The following is an 18,640-nucleotide window of genomic DNA, read 5'->3' on the forward strand; positions in this document are numbered from 1 at the left end:
AGGTGAAGATGATTGAGAATGCCAAGAGTGTGCAAAGCCGTCTACATGATTCTATATGTGTTATTTCATCGTCTTGATGTCTTCACTATTATTCTACAATGTAGAAAATACACTGCTCAAAAAAATTAAAGGGAACACTAAAATAACACATCCTAGATCTGAATGAATGAAATAATCTTATTAAATACTTTTTTCTTTACATATTTGAATGTGCTGACAACAAAATCACACAAAAATTATCAATGGAAATCAAATTTATCAACCCATGGAGGTCTGGATTTGGAGTCACCCTCAAAATTAAAGTGGAAAACCACACTACAGGCTGATCCAACTTTGATGTAATGTCCTTAAAACAAGTCAAAATGAGGCTCAGTAGTGTGTGTGGCCTCCACGTGCCTGTATGACCTCCCTACAACGCCTGGGCATGCTCCTGATGAGGTGGCGGATTGTCTCCTGAGGGATCTCCTCCCAGACCTGGACTAAAGCATCCGCCAACTCCTGGACAGTCTGTGGTGCAATGTGGCGTTAGTGGATGGAGCGAGACATGATGTCCCAGATGTGCTCAATTGGATTCAGGTCTGGGGAACGGGCGGGCCAGTCCATAGCATCAATGCCTTCCTCTTGCAGGAACTGCTGACACACTCCAGCCACATGAGGTCTAGCATTGTCTTGCATTAGGAGGAACCCAGGGCCAACCGCACCAGCATATGGTCTCACAAGGGGTCTGAGGATCTCATCTCGGTACCTAATGGCAGTCAGGCTACCTCTAGCGAGCACATGGAGGGCTGTGCGGCCCCCCAAAGAAATGCCACCCCACACCATGACTGACCCACCGCCAAACCGGTCATGCTGGAAGATGTTGCAGGCAGCAGAACGTTCTCCACGGCGTCTCCAGACTCTGTCACGTCTGTCATGTGCTCAGTGTGAACCTGCTTTCATCTGTGAAGAGCACAGGGCGCCAGTGGCGAATTTGCCAATCTTGGTGTTCTCTGGCAAATGCCAAACGTCCTGTACGGTGTTGGGCTGTAAGCACAACCCCCACCTGTGGACGTCGGGCCCTCATACCACCCTCATGGAGTCTGTTTCTGACCGTTTGAGCAGACACATGCACATTTGTGGCCTGCTGGAGGTCATTTTGCAGGGCTCTGGCAGTGCTCTTCCTGCTCCTCCTTGCACAAAGGCGGAGGTAGCAGTCCTGCTGCTGGGTTGTTGCCCTCCTACGGCCTCCTCCACGTCTTCTGATGTACTGGCCTGTCTCCTGGTAGCGCCTCCATGCTCTGGACACTACGCTGACAGACACAGCAAACCTTCTTGCCACAGCTCGCATTGATGTGCCATCCTGGATGAGCTGCACTACCTGAGCCACTTGTGTGGGTTGTAGACTCCATCTCATGCTACCACTAGAGTGAAAGCACCGCCAGCATTCAAAAGTGACCAAAACATCAGCCAGGAAGCATAGGAACTGAGAAGTGGTCTGTGGTCACCACCTGCAAAACCAGTCCTTTATTGGGGGGTGTCTTGCTAATTGCCTATAATTTCCACCTGTTGTCTATTCCATTTGCACAACAGCATGTGAAATGTATTGTCAATCAGTGTTGCTTCCTAAGTGGACAGTTTGATTTCACAGAAGTGTGATTGACTTGGAGTTACATTGTGTTGTTTAAGTGTTCCCTTTATTTTTTTGAGTAGTGTAGTAAAAATAAAGAAATACCCTGGAATGAGAAGGTGTGTCCAAACCTTTGACTGGTACTGTAACTTCTGAGAAAGATAATATTTTACTGTTTCTTTATTGTCTCTTTATTACCTCTTTATACATACCTCATTTTTTTCATTTGCCCAGTAACAGATGGACTCATTTGTGTCTCTAAAATCACAATGTTTCCATTTCTATTGTCATGTGACAGTCTTTTTAAAAATTGAAACGACCAAATATTGGCCCTTTGCCAGGTCTGAATATTTTCGCAGGAACTGTTTATTTTCATGAATTTGTTAGTGTATGCTACAAAATATATGCCTTAAAATCTGCCCATCTAAACAAATGTATTTTAGGCCATAGCCTAAATAACAGTTACATGATTTTATGAAAATCAGCAAACAGACATAACATTGTTTCACTTTCTTTAAATAAAAGACTCATGAACAGAAACAGACAATAGGCTACAGCTGGCTTCACAGTATCCCTGGCGCAGTGATCTAAGGCACTGCATCTCAGTGCCTGAGGCGTCACTACAGACCTCCTGGTTCGATTCCAGGCTGTATCACAACCAGCCGTGATTGGGAGTCCCATAGGGCGGTGCACAATTGGCCCAGCGTCGTCCGGGTTTGGCCGGTGGCCGGCTAGTTAAATAAAGGTTAAATAAAAAATGACAAAAAAATAAAAAATAGACCTACAAGGAATCTCAGTGATGGTAATACCTAATCAGCAGAGACTAATTAAACCAAATACCATTTGTAAAGATCGTGAACAACCCTGTACTCCTTATGTTTGCCTACATGGTCACAGGCATAACAAATAGCTTGGATGAACTCTTGACTCAGTTGAATTAGATGTTGCTGAGCAAAAAAGTTTCTACGCCACTGAAAGTAGCGCAGATATGCCTCCTCATCCTTGTCCAACTTCAGGAGGAATTCAGCCAGGGCTTTTGCATTGGGAAAGTCATTAACATGGATGAAGGAATCTCCTGGGACAAAGTCCTCATAGTTCTGTCTCGGTGGGCCCAATACTACTGGCACAGTTCCTGCTGCAAGTGGTCCGTTAAGCTTCTCAGTGATGTAGTCTCTGTGGACTGAGTTCTCAAAGGAGAGGTAGAACTTACAGCTGGAGAGTGTTGAGTAGTAGTCCTCATATCTCAAGAATCTTCCAAAGGCTGTTCCAAAGATGTCCACCTTAATATGTTTGACAAGTTCTCTGTAATAGCTATACCTTACCCCTGTTCCAGTTGCAGGGTTATTGTTACTCACAATCCAGCAAACTAATTTATCCTTCTTGGGCAGCACAAAGTCCTCACCCTGGCCTTTCCTTGCAGTTAAGCGCCAACGCACAGGGATGTCTGCATCTTCCCTATAACTCAAGGTCAAGTTGAAAAGGTTATCTAGACCAGGTATCCTAATTGTGTTTGTAGGTGATTCCACATGGTACCAAATCCACTTCTGGAATGGTGGTCGAGGTGATGGAGGCAAGTTGGATAAATCGTGGTTGATGGATTTGTGAAAGATGAGCACCCCGTCTGCCTTGTTGTACAGAGACCTGTCATCTGTCAGTTGGCAGCCATCAATGTTGAAGAAAGTGGCGCAATCTCTAAAATCAAACCTGCGGTTTTCAGGCCAGAACCACAACAGCATGATGGGCTTGTCTGGTCCTGTCTGCTTCTTAGACAAGGAGCTGTTCTCAGGTGGCTTTGAGTAATGACGTGGCAAAGCAGGTTGGGGAGGGCAGATCTGAGATGGAGCTGATTGATAGTACATTACAAACAGCGTCAGAAATCCTCCTAGACCAAGGCTCGAGAACAGGACGACGCGTAAAACTCCAGAAACCATTTTGGGGGTCCTGCAAAAAAAGTCAGCTTTTTGAATGATTTTAAGTCACTTGAATATTCCTGTACACAAAACAGCTTGTTTAACTTCTTAACAGCTTGCTTTACTTCGTAACAGCTTGTTTTACTTCTTAGCAGCTTGTTTTACTTCTTAACATCTTGTTTTGTGTACAGGAAGAAAGTATGAGTACATAGCAAATGCAACATCTGCACAAAGTATATGTCAGCCCGGAACTTTAAACCAAATCCTGTTACAACAAAGGGGAACTGACCGATATACATTAAGGCCAAGCAACATGATAAGAGGTGTTGGTTAACTTATTCAAGAAGTCTGCTTTTATCCATAAAATATATATTTTTGTTAATTTGCTTTCACCCTGTAGCTGAAAGACAAATATATCTCTCTCTTCACGCCATACACCCACCTCAGGATTGTGTCTGTCAATAGTTAACTTTTGGTCTCAGTACAACACATTCTTATGGGCATTTTATAATGGTAGGTGAGGTGTATTTTAAACAAGTAACCTTGAATCTCTACCCATTACTAATACAGGTCCAACCTGCTGTTTTGGTTTGTGCTGCAATGTGATATGGTTTAGGGAGATGACAATATTGTCTAAAACAGTTTCAAATGTATTTTTCATACGTAAAAACACTTAATCATACTTGACCTAAGTATTTGCCAATACAGTCAAATACAAAATACAGCATGTGTTTCTGATTATTTCACTTGACCTTTCAAAACTGAACTCACTCTGACATTATGATGCTAAGGATCCTCTCCCTTCATATTTACAAGCAGATCTATGAAACTAAAAAAATATGTTTGCTTAGCATACCATAGTCTTAGATATGTGAAGTCTGTAGTTTAGTGAGGTCTATAATTAAAGAGAAAAATATCAAGACTCACCAGCCAACAGGTTGTTCTTGTTACAGCTTATTCAGAGTTGTTCGGTGATGATCTGCTTTGTGATCGGTTTTGTAATTCATACCTACACCCAGTCAGAAATGTTTACCTGTGTGAGTCATTTCTCTGTCACATACTAATCTGTTCAAGTATCAAATTATCTTCAAAATATACAGCTATTGTTTAAGTTTGAAAAGGAAGAACCATCCGACAGCAGCAGAAAGCACTGTCATTACGCTTCAGCGGAAATTTGAAGAGAGGCAAAGCAGGTTGTGGCACTTCCTCCTTAGCCACAGCCAATGAGCAGTAAGGGCAGAAATGGGAGGAAAAAATATGACCGTAAACTCTGCCAGAGAGAATTATTCTGGATCCATACTTAAGGAACCCTACAGCCATTAGGACTTAATGAGGAATTTGATATGAGTGTCATGTTTTAAATTCCTATTGTCATTATCTTAGCTTCACACATAGCTGGGGCAGAATATTGTCGGCCTATGTAAATTCTCTCATATGGGCAGAATATTGTATAAACAAAGAAAAATGTGCGGCATTCGTTAGGTTTCTTTTAGCCAGAATAAATAAAACGGGGTTGGGCGAATAACTTGAAAAATGTCATCCATAAGCCTACTAATACATTTAATTAAAACGCCCCTTTATGGGCCATCAGTGGGACATAAGTATTACTGAGTCTATGAGATGGTGCGCAATTAACGGCTAATAGACCTACTTGTTGGATGTGCATTTGGTGTCGAGTTATTTAGTTAGGCCTAGTGATATTGTCGACTATCATCAACTGATCTAGGAAAGGTTTTCCTGAATGACAGTCAAGTGGCAAACAGCTGTTGTGATAGGCCTATAGCATGGATGCAAAAACAGCCAGTGCGGGAAAATGGTGTCTAGTACTTTCCGCCAGTGAAGTTGTGATCCATGTTGGATCCAATCCCCCTACATTTATGTTGATTATCTGCTGTTGTCTGCTTGATTTACATCAGGGTCTAGAAGATTTACCAGAGAAAGCGTCAAGGTAATGAGTTAATGGTTTCATATTTTTGTGTGGGTCTGATTGGACACCATAGGCTGTGCTATTACGCGAACACCCAACGGTATTTTCCTTTCTATTATTCACGACATTTAATGACAACAAATTAGTAGCCTAGTGGACTTATAAACACAATGATTTGGTGAATTTGAATGATGTAAATAATGATGATGTGAGAGCCCAGTAACAGATGGGCTCCATCCCTTTCATCATAGAGGCTATTGTAACTTTTTGTCTCTAAAATCACGAATATTTTCGCATGAACGGTTTAATTTAATAAATTCCTTGGCCTATACTGCAGAATATAGGCCTAAAAATGTACCCAAATGTAGTAATTTATTTTAGGCCATAGCCTAAAGAACACCTACAGTGAGGGGAAAAAAGTATTTGATCCCCTGCTGATTTTGTAGGTTTGCCCACTGACAAAGACATGATCAGTCTATAATTTTAATGGTAGGTTTATTTGAACAGTGAGAGACAGAATAACAACAACAAAATACAGAAAAACGCATGTCAAAAATGTTATAAATTGATTTGCATTTTAATGAGGGAAATAAGTATTTGACCCCTCTGCAAAACATGACTTAGTACTTGGTGGCAAAACCCTTGTTGGCAATCACAGAGGTCAGACGTTTCTTGTAGTTGGCCACCAGGTTTGCACACATCTCAGGAGGGATTTTGTCCCACTCCTCTTTGCAGATCTTCTCCAAGTCATTAAGGTTTAGAGGCTGACGTTTGGCAACTCGAACCTTCAGTGGCTAGGCCACTCCAGGACCTTAATGTGCTTCTTCTTGAGCCACTCCTTTGTTGCCTTGGCCGTGTGTTTTGGGTCATTGTCATGCTCGAATACCCATCCACGACCCATTTTTCAATGCCCTGGCTGAGGAAAGGAGGTTCTCACCCAAGATTTGACGGTACATGGCCCCGTCCATCGTCCCTTTGATGCGGTGAAGTTGTCCTTTCCCCTTAGCAGAAAAACACCCCCAAAGCATAATGTTTCCACCTCCATGTTTGACAGTGGGGATGGTGTTCTTGGGGTCATAGGCAGCATTCCTCCTCCTCCAAACACGGCGAGTTGAGTTGATGCCAAAGAGCTCGATTTTGGTCTCATCTGACCACAACACTTTCACCCAGTTCTCCTTTGAATCATTCAGATTCATTGGCAAACTTCAGACGGGCCTGTATATGTGCTTTCTTGAGCAGGGGGACCTTGCGGGCGCTGCAGGATTTCAGTCCTTCACGGCGTAGTGTGTTACCAATTGTTTTCTTGGTGACTATGGTCCCAGCTGCCTTGAGATCATTGACAAGATCCTCCCGTGTAGTTCTGGGCTGATTCCTCACCATTCTCATGATCATTGTGTCACGGTTTCGGCCGAGGCTGCTCCTCCTCCTGGTTCGGGCAGGCTTCGGCGGTCGTCGTCCCCGGAGTACTAGCTGCCACCGATCTATGTTTCATGTTCGTTTGGTTTTGTCTTGATGTTGTACACCTGTGTCTAGTTAGTCCTCGTTAGTGTCCTATTTAAGTCTCGTTGTGTGTGTCTGTGTTTGTGTGTGATTGCTCTTCTGTTTTGGTGTTTGAGCTACGTACTTCCCTCCAGTGTTTGGAGAGGTTTTCGCACATGTTAGTGCGCCGTTTGTTTGACGCCTGTGTGCGCCGTTATTTCGCCTCCGGGCTTATTGTGCTCATTTACTCCGTTAATATTTCACTAAAGTCTTTTGGACTGAGCTTCTGCGTCCTGCGCTTGATTCCTGCACCACACCCACCTTCAGCACCCCTTGACACATTGCAACTCCACGAGGTGAGATCTTGCATGGAGCCCCAGGCCTAGGGAGATTGACAGTTATTTTGTGTTTCTTCCATTTGCGAATAATCGCACCACTGTATAGACAGGGGGTACTGGTACCGAGTCAATGTGCGGGGGCACCGGTTAGTCGAGGTAATTGAGGTAATATGTACACTACTGTTGAAGTTTGGGGTCACTTAGAAATATCCTTGTTTTCCATGAAAACATACATGAAATGAGTTTGAATAGGACATATAGCAAAATGCATAGGAAATGTAGTCATTGACAAGGTTAGAAATAATGATTTTTAATAGAAATAATAATTGTGTCCTTCAAACTTTGCTTTCGTTAAAGAATCCTCCATTTGCAGCAATTACAGCCTTGCCGACCTTTTGCATTCTAGTTGTCAATTTGTTGAGGTAATCTGAAGAGATTTCACCCCATGCTTCCTGAAGCACCTCCCACAAGTTGGATTGGCTTGATGGGCACTTCTGAAGTACCATACGGTCAAGCTGCTCCCACAACAGCTCAATAGGGTTCAGATCCGGTGACTGTGCTGGCCACTCCATTATAGACAGAATACTAGCTGACTGCTTCTTCCCTAAATAGTTATTGCATAGTTTGGAGCTGTGCTTTGGTTCATTGTCCTGTTGTAGGAGGAAATTGTCTGCAATCAAGCACCGTCCACAGGGTATGGCGTTGCAAAATGGAGTGATAGCCTTCCTTCTTCAAGATCCCTTTTATCCTGTACAAATCTTCCACTTTACCACCACCAAAGCACCCCCAGACCATCACATTGCCTCCACCATGCTTGACAGATGGCATCAAGCACTCCTCCAGCATCTTTTCATTTGGTCTGCGTCTCACAAATGTTCTTCTTTGTGATCCGAACACCTCAAACTTCAATTTGTCTGTCCAGTGTCTGTGTTCTTTTGCCCATCTTAATCTTTTCTTTTTATTGGCCAGTCTGAGATATGGCTTTTTCTTTGCAACTCTGCCTAGAAGGTCAGCATCCTGGAGTCGCCTCTTCACTGTTGACGTTGAGACTGTTTTTTTGCTTGTACTATTTAATGAACCTGCCAGTTGAGGACCTGTGAGGCGTCTGTTTCTCAAACTAGACACTCTAAAGTATTTGTCCTCTTGTTCAGTTGTGCACCGGGGCATCCCACTCCTCTTTCTATTCTGGTTAGAGCCAGTTTGCGCTGTTCTGTGAAGGGAGTAGTACACAGCGTTGTACGAGATCTTCAGTTTCTTGGCAATTTCTCGCATGGAATAGCCTTCATTTCTCAGAACAAGAATAGACTGACGAGTTTCAGAAGAAAGTTCTTTGTTTCTGGCCAGTTTGAGCCTGTAATCGAACCCACAATTGCTGATGCTCCAGATACTCAACTAGTCTCAAGAAGGCCCATTTTATTGCTTCTTTAATCAGCACAGCAGTTTTCAGCTGTGCTAACATAATTGCAAAAGGGTTTTCTAATGATCAATTAGCCTTTTCAAATGATAAACTTGGATTAGCAAACACAATGTGCCATTGGAACACAGGACTGATGGTTGCTGATAATGGGCCTCTGTACTCCTATGTAGATATTCCATAAAAAATCAGCCGTTTCCAGCTACAATAGCCATTTACAACATTAACAATGTCAACACTGTATTTCTGATCAATTTGATGTTATTTTAATGGACAAAAAAATAGCTTTTCTTTCGAAAACAAGGACATTTCTAAGTGACCCCAACATTTTTAACGGTAGTGTACATGTAGGTAGAGTTAATAAAGTGACTATGCATAGATAATAAACGGAGAGTAGCAGCAGCGTAAAAGGGGGGGGGGGGCAATGCAAATAGTCTGGGTAGCCATTTGATTAGATGTTCAGGAGTCTTATGGCTTGGGGGTAGAAGCCGTTTAGAAACCTTTTGGACCTAGACTTGGCGCTCCGGTACCGCTTATCGTGTGGTAGCAGAGAGAACAGTCTATGACTAGGGTGGCTGGAGTCTTTCACAATTTTTAGGGCCTTCCTCTGACTCCGCCTGGTATAGTGGTCCTGAATGGCAGGAAGCTTGGCCCCAGTAATGTACTGGGCCGTACGCACTACCCTCTGTAGTGCCTTGCGGTCGGAGGCCGAGCAGTTGCCATACCAGGCAGTGATGCAACCAGTCAGGATGCTCTCGATGGTGCAGCTGTAGAACCTTCTGAGGACCCATGCCAAATCTTTTCAGTCTCCTTAGGGGGAATAGGTTTTTTCGTGCCCTCTTCACGACTGTCTTGGTGTGCTTGGACCATGTTAGTTTGTTGGTGATGTGGACACCAAGGAACTTGAAGCTCTCAACCTGCTCCACTACAGCCCCGTCGATGAGAATGGGGGCATGCTCGGTCCTCTTCTTTTTCCTGTAGTCCACAATCTCCTTTGTCTTGATCACGTTGAGGGAGAGGTTGTTGTCCTGGCACCACACGGCCAGGTCTCTGACCTCCTCCCTATAGGCTGTCTCGTTGATGACGGTGATCAGGCCTACCACTGTTGTGTCATCTGCAAACTTAATGATGAAATTGTTGTATTGACAAACATAGTATTTTGCATGCACACATTTACATTTACATTTACATTTTAGTCATTTAGCAGACGCTCTTATCCAGAGCGACTTACAGGAGCAATTAGGGTTAAGTGCCTTGCTCAAGGGCACATTTACGTCATTTAGCAGACGCTCTTATCCAGAGCGACTCACAAATTGGTGCATTCACCCTATAGCCAGTGGGATAACCACTTTACAATTTTTTTTTGGGGGGGGGGGGGTTAGAAGGATTACTTTATCCTATCCCAGGTATTCCTTAAAGAGGTGGGGTTTCAAATGTCTCCGGAAGGTGGTGAGTGACTCCGCTGTCCTGGCGTCGTGAGGGAGCTTGTTCCACCATTGGGGTGCCAGAGCAGCGAACAGTTTTGACTGGGCTGAGCGGGAACTATGCTTCCGCAGAGGAAGGGAGCCAGCAGGCCAGAGGTGGATGAACGCAATGCCCTCGTTTGGGTGTAGGGACTGATCAGAGCCCGAAGGTACAGAGGTGCCGTTCCCCTCACTGCTCCATAGGCAAGCACCATGGTCTTGTAACGGATGCGAGCTTCAACTGGAAGCCAGTGGAGTGTGCGGAGGAGGGGGTGACGTGAGAGAACTTGGGAAGGTTGAACACCAGACGGGCTGCGGCATTCTGGATGAGTTGTAGGGGTTTAATGGCACAGGCAGGGAGGCCAGCCAACAGCGAGTTGCAGTAGTCCAGACGGGAGATGACAAGTGCCTGGATTAGGACCTGTGCCGCTTCCTGTGTAAGGCAGGGTCGTACTCTCCGAATGTTGTAGAGCATGAACCTGCAGGAGTGGGTCACCGCCTTGATGTTAGCGGAGAACGACAGGGTGTTGTCCAGGGTCACGCCAAGGCTCTTCGCACTCTGGGAGGAGGACACAACGGAGTTGTCAACCGTGATGGCGAGATCATGGAACGGGCAGTCCTTCCCCGGGAGGAAGAGCAGCTCCGTCTTGCCAGGGGTTCAGCTTGAGGTGGTGATCCGTCATCCATACTGATATGTCTGCCAGACATGCAGAGATGCGAGTCGCCACCTGGTTATCAGAAGGGGGAAAGGAGAAGATTAGTTGTGTATCGTCAGCGTAGCAATGATAGGAGAGGCCATGTGAGGATATGACAGAGCCAAGTGACTTGGTGTATAGGGAGAAAAGGAGAGGGCCTAGAACTGAGCCCTGGGGGACACCAGTGGTGAAAGCACGTGGTGCGGAGACAGCTTCTCGCCACGCCACTTGGTAGGAGCGACCGGTCAGGTAGGACGCAATCCAGGAGTGAGCCGCGCCGGAGATGCCCAGCTCGGAGAGGGTGGAGAGGAGGATCTGATGGTTCACAGTATCAAAGGCAGCAGACAGGTCTAGAAGGACAAGAGCAGAGGAGAGAGAGTTAGCTTTAGCAGTGCGGAGAGCCTCCGTGACACAGAGAAGAGCAGTCTCAGTTGAATGACCAGTCCTGAAACCTGACTGGTTTGGATCAAGAAGGTCATTCTGAGAGAGATAGCAAGAGAGTTGGCTAAAGACGGCACGCTCAATAGTTTTGGAAAGAAAAGAAAGAAGGGATACTGGTCTGTAGTTGTTGACATCAGTGGGATCGAGTGTTGGTTTTTTGAGAAGGGGAGCAACTCTCGCTCTCTTGAAGACGGAAGGGACATGGCCAGCGGTCAAGGATGAGTTGATCAGCGAGGTGAGGTAGGGGAGAAGGTCACCGGAGATGGTCTGGAGAAGAGAGGAGGGATTCAGCAGGGAGGAAAATGTGGCAAAGAGCTTCCTAGGGTTAGAGGCAGATGCTTGGAATTTAGAGTGGTAGAAAGTGGCCTTAGCAGCAGAAACAGATGAAGAAAATGTAGAGAGGAGGGAGTGAAAAGATGCCAGGTCGGCAGGGAGTTTAGTTTTCTTCCATTTCCGCTCCGCTGCCCGGAGCTCTGTTCTGTGAGCTCGCAATGAGTCATCAAGCCACGGAGCTGGAGGGGAGGACCGAGCCGGCCGGGAGGATAGGGGACACAGAGAGTCAAAGGATGCAGAAAGGGAGGAGAGGAGGGTTGAGGAGGCAGAATCAGGAGATTGGAGGGAGAAAGATTGAGCAGAGGGAAGAGATGATAGGATGGAAGAGGAGAGAGTAGTGGGAGAGAGAGAGCGAAGGTTGCGGCGGCGCATTACCATCTGTGTAGGGGCAGAGTGAGTAGTGTGGGAGGAGAGCGAGAGAGAAAAGGAAACAAAGTAGTGGTCGGAGACATGGAGGGGAGTTGCAGTGAGATTAGTAGAAGAGCAGCATCTAGTAAAGATGAGGTCAAGCGTATTGCCTGCCTTGTGAGTAGGGGGACGGTGAGAGGGTGAGGTCAAAAGAGGAGAGGAGTGGAAAGAAGGAGGCAGAGAGAAATGAGTCAAATGTGGACATAGGGAGGTTGAAATCCCCCAAAACTGTGAGGGTGAGCCATCCTCAGGAAAGGAACTTATCAAGGCGTCAAGCTCATTGATGAACTCTCCAAGGGAACCTGGAGGGCGATAGATGACAAGGATATTAAGCTTAAATGGGCTAGTGACTGTGACAGCATGGAATTCAAATGAGGAGATAGACAGATGGGTTAGGGGAAAAATTGAGAATGTCCACTTGGGAGAGATGAGGATTCCTGTGCCACCACCCCTCTGACCAGATGCTCTCGGGTATGCGAGAACACATGGTCAGACGAGGAGAGAGCAGTAGGAGTAGCAGTGTTTTCAGTGGTAATCCATGTTTCCGTCAGCGCCAGGAAGTCGAGGGACTGGAGGTTAGCATAGGCTGGGATGAAGTCAGCTTTGTTGGCAGCAGAACGGCAGTTCCAGAGGCTGCCTGAGACCTGGAACTCCAGGTGTGGGGGTGCGTGCAGGGACCACCAGGTTAGAGAGGCAGCAGCCACGCGGTGTGGGGGCGTTTGTGTAGCCTGTGCAGAGAGGAGAGAACAGGGATAGGCAGAGGCATAGTTGACAGGCTGTAGCAAATGGCTACAATAATGCAGAGGAGATCGGAATGAAATGAACTAAACATCTGGGAGAGTAGAGAGCAGGGCCTCCCTCACCAAAAACTTCTACCTCAGAAACTATAATTGTTTCACTGAACCACCCGAACAAAAACTCTACCAACTTCCACCTTTAGAAATCAGAATTGTTGTGAACCACAGCGGTTCAATGTTTAAAGGAATAGACTCAACCCACTTTATTCAGCTAGCTAACTATGACACCATAGCTAACTAGCATGCTAGCATCCGATAACACACAGTTTAGCACCAACACTTGGTCACAACAAACCACCAATAGTGTGTTAACACACTAAGCAGATCATTCGTGTCCGTGTCTAGTTCCTTTCATAACGCAGCAATAATTAAACGTTGGCTATGTAGCACAAATATATTGTATTTAGCTACTACAGTACAGTTAGCTGGTCGTGTTGGCTAGCTAGCAATGGCCACTGTGTTGACTTTGTTTGAAGAACGGCTAGCTAGCTAGCTCGAGCTACCCCGGCACCGCCCGAAAAACAATGCCAACCTACAGTAACTACCCACAACAGCCCACGATGCCTAGCTATGACGCCATAGCTAACTAGCATGCTAGCATCCAATAACACACAGTTTAGCACCAATACTTGGTTACAACAAACTACCAAGAGTGTGTTAACACACTAAACAGATAATTCATGTCCGTGTCTAGTTCCTTTCATAACGCAGCAAAAATTAAACGTTGGCTAGCTAGCACATTAACATTGGAAACAACTCTCCACCGTTGCACTAAACAGATAATTACCAATAAACGTTACCAGTAGCTACCCGCTAGCTAGCTAGCCTCGTGCTTCGCCGGGCTCCGCCGTAAACAATACTTACCTACAATAATTACCTACGGAAACCTACAATAACTACCTAAATAACCTAAATAAACTACCTACAATACCTAACTACAACTACCTACCTACGATCTAAATACATGGTTTAAGCTTTACTCAACACCATATGAGAAGCCAAGCTTACCTCCTGCTAGAGAAAACACAACCTCTCCCGACAGCATTTTCCATAGTGGCCTTTATGAAGGTGTTTTATCGCGCTGCCATGGGAGAGCTTCTAGAGTCATCCCAGACAGTTCTTGGAGCTTGCTCATGCGCAAAGTAATTTATTTAATTTATGACCATGTGGCGCCAGGACAGATCTCATAAGGTCTCAGCCTGTCAGATTCTTAAACAAGGCTGGAGAGAGAGGGTACTGTAAATCTTGACCCTTTGTCAATCTAAGTAATTCATTTCTCTCTCTCTCCAATTGGTGAATGTTTAAGTTGATGTTTATGTTGATGCTGTGTTTATAGCCCTTTTCTAGTGTAATGCCATTTGCCATTTATTCATGTCCATATACAGTTGAAGTCGGAAATGTACATACACTTAGGTTGGTGTTATTAAAACTCGTTTTTCAACCACTCCATACATTTCTGCTGGGATACTGGATCGATAGAGGAAGATATGTATAGGGGTAAGGTGACTAGGCATCAGGATATATGATAAACAGAGTAGAAGTAGTGTATAATGTGTAGAGTCAGTATAAATGTACAGTTGAAGTCGGAAGTTTACATACACTTAGGTTGGAGTCATTAAAACTTGTTTTTCAACCACTCCACAAATTTCTTGTTAACAAACTATAGTTTTGGCAAGTCGGTTAGGACATCTACTTTGTGCGTGACACAAGTAATTTTTCCAACAATTGTTTACAGACCGATTATTTCACTTATAATTCACTGTATCACAATTCCAGTGGGTCAGAAGTTTACATACAATAAATTGACTGTGCCTTTAAACAGCTTGGAAAATTCCAGACAAAGATGTCATGGCTTTTGAAGCTTCTGATAGGGTAATTGACATCATTTGAGTCAATTGGAGGTGTACCTGTGGATGTATTTCAAGGCCTACCTTCAAACTCAGTGCCTCTTTGCTTGACATCATGGGAAAATCAAAAGAAATCAGCCAAGACCTCAGAAAAAAAAATGGTTGACCTCCTCAAGTCTGGTTCATCCTTGGGAGCAATTTGCAAACGCCTGAAGGTACCACGTTCATCTGTACAAACAATAGTACGCAAGTATAAACACCATGGGACCACGCAGCCATCATATCGCTCAGGAAGGAGACGCATTCTGTCTCCTAGAGATGAACGTACTTTGGTGCGAAAAGTGCAAATCAATCCCAGAACAACAGCAAAGGACCTTGTGAAGATGCTGGAGGAAACAGGTACAAAAGTATCTATATCCACAGTAAAACAACGTCCTATATCGACATAACCTGAAAGGCCGCTCAGCAAGGAAGAGGCCACTGCTCCAAAACCACCATAAAAAAGCCAGACTACGGTTTGGAACTGCACATGGGGACAAAGATTATACTTTTTGGAGAAATGTCCTCTGGTCTGATTAAACAAAAATAGAACTGTTTGTCCATAATGACCATCGTTATGTTTGGAGGAAAAAAGGGGTGCTTGCATGCCGGAGAACACCATCCCAACCGTAAAGCACGGGGGTGGCAGCATCATGCTGTGGGGGTGCTTTGCTGCAGGAGGGACTGGTGCACTTCACAAAATAGATGGCATCATGAGGAAGGAAAATTATATGGATATATTGAAGCAACTTCTCAAGACATCAGTCAGGAAGTTAAAGCTTGGTCGCAAATGGGTCTTCCAAATGGACAATGACCCCAAGCATACTTCCAAAGTTGTTTCAAAATGGCTTAAGGGCAACAAAGTCAAGGTATTGGAGTGGCCATCACAAAGCCCTGACCTCAATCCTATAGAACATTTGTGGGCAGAACTGAAAAGGCATGTGAGAGCAAGGAGGCATACAAACCTGACTCAGTTACACCAGTTACACCAGCTCTGTCAGGAGGAATGGGTCAAAATTCACCCAACTTATTGTGGGAAGCTTGTGGAAGGCTACCCAAAACGTTTGACCCAAGTTAAACAATTTAAAGGCAATGCTACCAAATACTAATTGAGTGTATGTAAACTTCTGACCCACTGGGAATGTGATGAAAGAAATAAAAGATGAAAGAAATCATTCTCTCTACTATTATTCTGACATTTCACATTCTTAAAATAAAATGGTGATCCTAACTGACCTAAGACAGGGAATTTTTACTAGGATTAAATGTCAGGAATTGTGAAAAACTGAGTTTAAAGTATTTGGCTAAGGTGTATTTAAACTTCCGACATCAACTGTATGTATATTTTATAGTTATAATCCTTAACTAATACTGTTTACACCTGTGCATATCTTTGTCATATAGAACCACAACAATAAGATTCCAAGTTATTCGGATTGCCAAAATCATATGAACATCCTCAAATGGAAACAGCTGTGTGTGTGTGTGTGGTGGTGACTATCAAGAGTACGGTGATGGGCCTCAACATCCTGTTCTAACCAGACAGCACTATAGAGGGCAGAACCAAACCAATCAGTTCTAAGTATATAGCGTTCGGGTGAGGGCATACCAGCCAACTGTTTTTACGTGGTCCTTCTAGACAGATTTTTCTCCGGATTTAGCGACCAATAGTTTTTACACTTAGCATATCATAGTCTGTAGTTTAGTGATAATTAAAGCAAAAAAGATTGACTCACCAGCCAACAGGTTGTTCTTGTTACAGCTTATTCAGAGTTGTTTGGTGATTATCTGCTTTGTAATCGGTTTCGAAATTCATACATACTCCCAGTCAGAAATGTGCACCTGTGTGAGTCATTTGTATGTCACATACTCATCTGTTCAAGTACAGTGCTTTTGTAAAGTATTCAAACCCCTTTACTTTTTCCACATTTTGTTACGTTACAGCCTTATTCTAAAATGGATTAAATAGTTTTTTCCCCCCCTCATCAATCTACACACAATACCCCATTATGACAAAGCAAAAACAGGTTTTTAGATTTTTTTGCACATTTATTAAAAATAAACAACTGAAATATCAAATTTACATAGAGTGCCTTCGGGAAATATTCAGACCCCTGACTTTTTCCACTTTTTGTTACAGCCTTATTCTGAAATGTATTCAATAAAAAAAAATCCTCAGCAATCTACACACAATTGCCCATAAAGACAAAGCGAAAACAGTGTGTTTTTTTTATTTAACAAATGTATTAAATATTTAAAACTGAAATACCTTATTTACATAAGTATTCAGACTCTTTTGAGACTCGAAATTGAGCTCAGGTGCATCCTGTTTCTATTGATCATCCTTGAGATGTTTCTACAACTTAATTGGAGTCCACCTGTGGTAAATTCAATTGATTGGACATAGTTTGGAAAGGCACACACCTGTATATGTAAGGTCCAACAGTTGACAGCGCATGTCAGAACAAAAACCAAGCCATGAGGTCGAAGGAATTGTCCGTAGAGCTCCGAAACAGGATTGTGTCGAGGCACAGATCTGGAAAAGGGTACCAATAAATGTCTTTAGCATTGAAGGTCCCCATGAACACCGTGACCTCCATCATTCTTAAATGGAAGAAGTTTGGAACCACAATGGCTCTTCCTAGAGCTGGCCACCCGGCCAAACTGAGCAATCGGGGGAGAAGGGCCTTGGTCAGGGAGGTGACCAAGAACCCTATAGTCACTCTGACAGAGCTCCAGAGCTCCTCTGTGGAGATGGGAGAAACTTCCAGAAGGACAACCATCTCTGCAGCACTCCACCAATCTGAGTGACCAGATGGAAGCCACTCCTCAGTAAAAGGCACATGACAGCCCGCTTGGAGTTTGCCAAAAGGCCCCTAAAGGACTCTCAGACCATGAGAAACAAGATTCTCTGGTCTGATGAAACCAAGACTGAACTCTTTGGCATGAATGCCAAGCGTCACATCTGGAGGAAACCTGCCACCATCCCTACGGGGAAGCACATCATGCTGTGGGGATGTTTTTCAGCGGCAGGGACTGGGAGACTAGTCAGGATCGAGGCAAAGATGAACAGAGCAAAGTACAGAGAGATCCTTGATGAAAACCTGCTCCAGAGCGCTCAGGACCTCAGACTGGGGCGAAGGTTCACCTTCCAACAGGACAATGACCCTAAGCACACAGCCAAGACAACGCAGGAGTGGTTTCGGGTCAAGTCTCTGAATGTCCTTGAGTGGCCCAGCCAGAGCCCGGACTTGAACCCGATCGAACATCTCTGGAGAGACCTGAAAATAGCTGTGCAGCAACGCTCCCCATCCAACCTGACAGAGCTTGAGAGGATCTGCAGAGAAGAATGGGAGAACCTCCTCAAATACAGGTGTGCCAAGCTTGTAGCGTCATACCCAAGAAGACTCGATGCTGTAAACGCTGCCAAAGGTGCTTCAACCAAGTACTGAGTAAAGGGTCTGATTACTTATGTAAATGTGATGTTTCAGTTTTTTATTTGTAATACATTTGCAAAAAATTCTAAAAAAACTATTTTAGCTTTGTCATTATGGGGTATTGTGTGTAGATTTGATGATAAAAAAAATATTTAATCAATTTTAGTATAAGGATGTAACTTAACAACATTTGGAAAAGTCAAGGGGTCTGAATACTTTCCGAAGGCACTGTAAAGAACCTTTAATCAGTACTTTGTTGAAGCACCTTTGGCAGCGATTTCAGCCTCAAGTCTTCTTGGGTATGACGCAACAAGCTTTTTAAAAAACATTTTTTTATTTTTTTTATTGCAGATAGATTGTAACTTCCATCAATGTAATTGTCTGCATCACTTCCAATCCCCCATGTGTTTTTTTTCTCTCGCAAATATATACAGTGGGGAAAAAAAGTATTTAGTCAGCCACCAATTGTGCAAGTTCTCCCACTTAAAAAGATGAGAGAGGCCTGT

At 44.2% G+C, this 18,640-nt stretch overlaps 1 protein-coding gene across 1 annotated transcript; it reads right to left on the reverse strand.

The window, feature by feature from the left end:
* Positions 1-2,343: 2,343 nt before the first annotated feature.
* Positions 2,344-4,670, reverse strand: LOC121549223 (4-galactosyl-N-acetylglucosaminide 3-alpha-L-fucosyltransferase 9). The gene is made up of 2 exons (XM_041861075.2): positions 4,444-4,670; positions 2,344-3,547 (listed from the first exon to the last, which is right to left on the reverse strand). Exon 2 carries the CDS (start codon positions 3,535-3,537, stop codon positions 2,434-2,436), a length of 1,104 nt encoding a protein of 367 aa, XP_041717009.2. The 5' UTR covers positions 3,538-3,547; positions 4,444-4,670; the 3' UTR covers positions 2,344-2,433.
* Between the last annotated feature and the right edge of the window lie 13,970 nt (positions 4,671-18,640).

Source organism: Coregonus clupeaformis, chromosome 33 (genome assembly GCF_020615455.1).
Source record: "Coregonus clupeaformis isolate EN_2021a chromosome 33, ASM2061545v1, whole genome shotgun sequence".
Classification (NCBI taxonomy): domain Eukaryota; kingdom Metazoa; phylum Chordata; class Actinopteri; order Salmoniformes; family Salmonidae; genus Coregonus; species Coregonus clupeaformis.

Excerpts from the sequence above, each read along its gene's own strand:
- LOC121549223 (XM_041861075.2), bottom strand. The coding sequence starts at position 3,537 with ATGGTTTCTGGAGTTTTACGCGTCGTCCTGTTCTCGAGCCTTGGTCTA.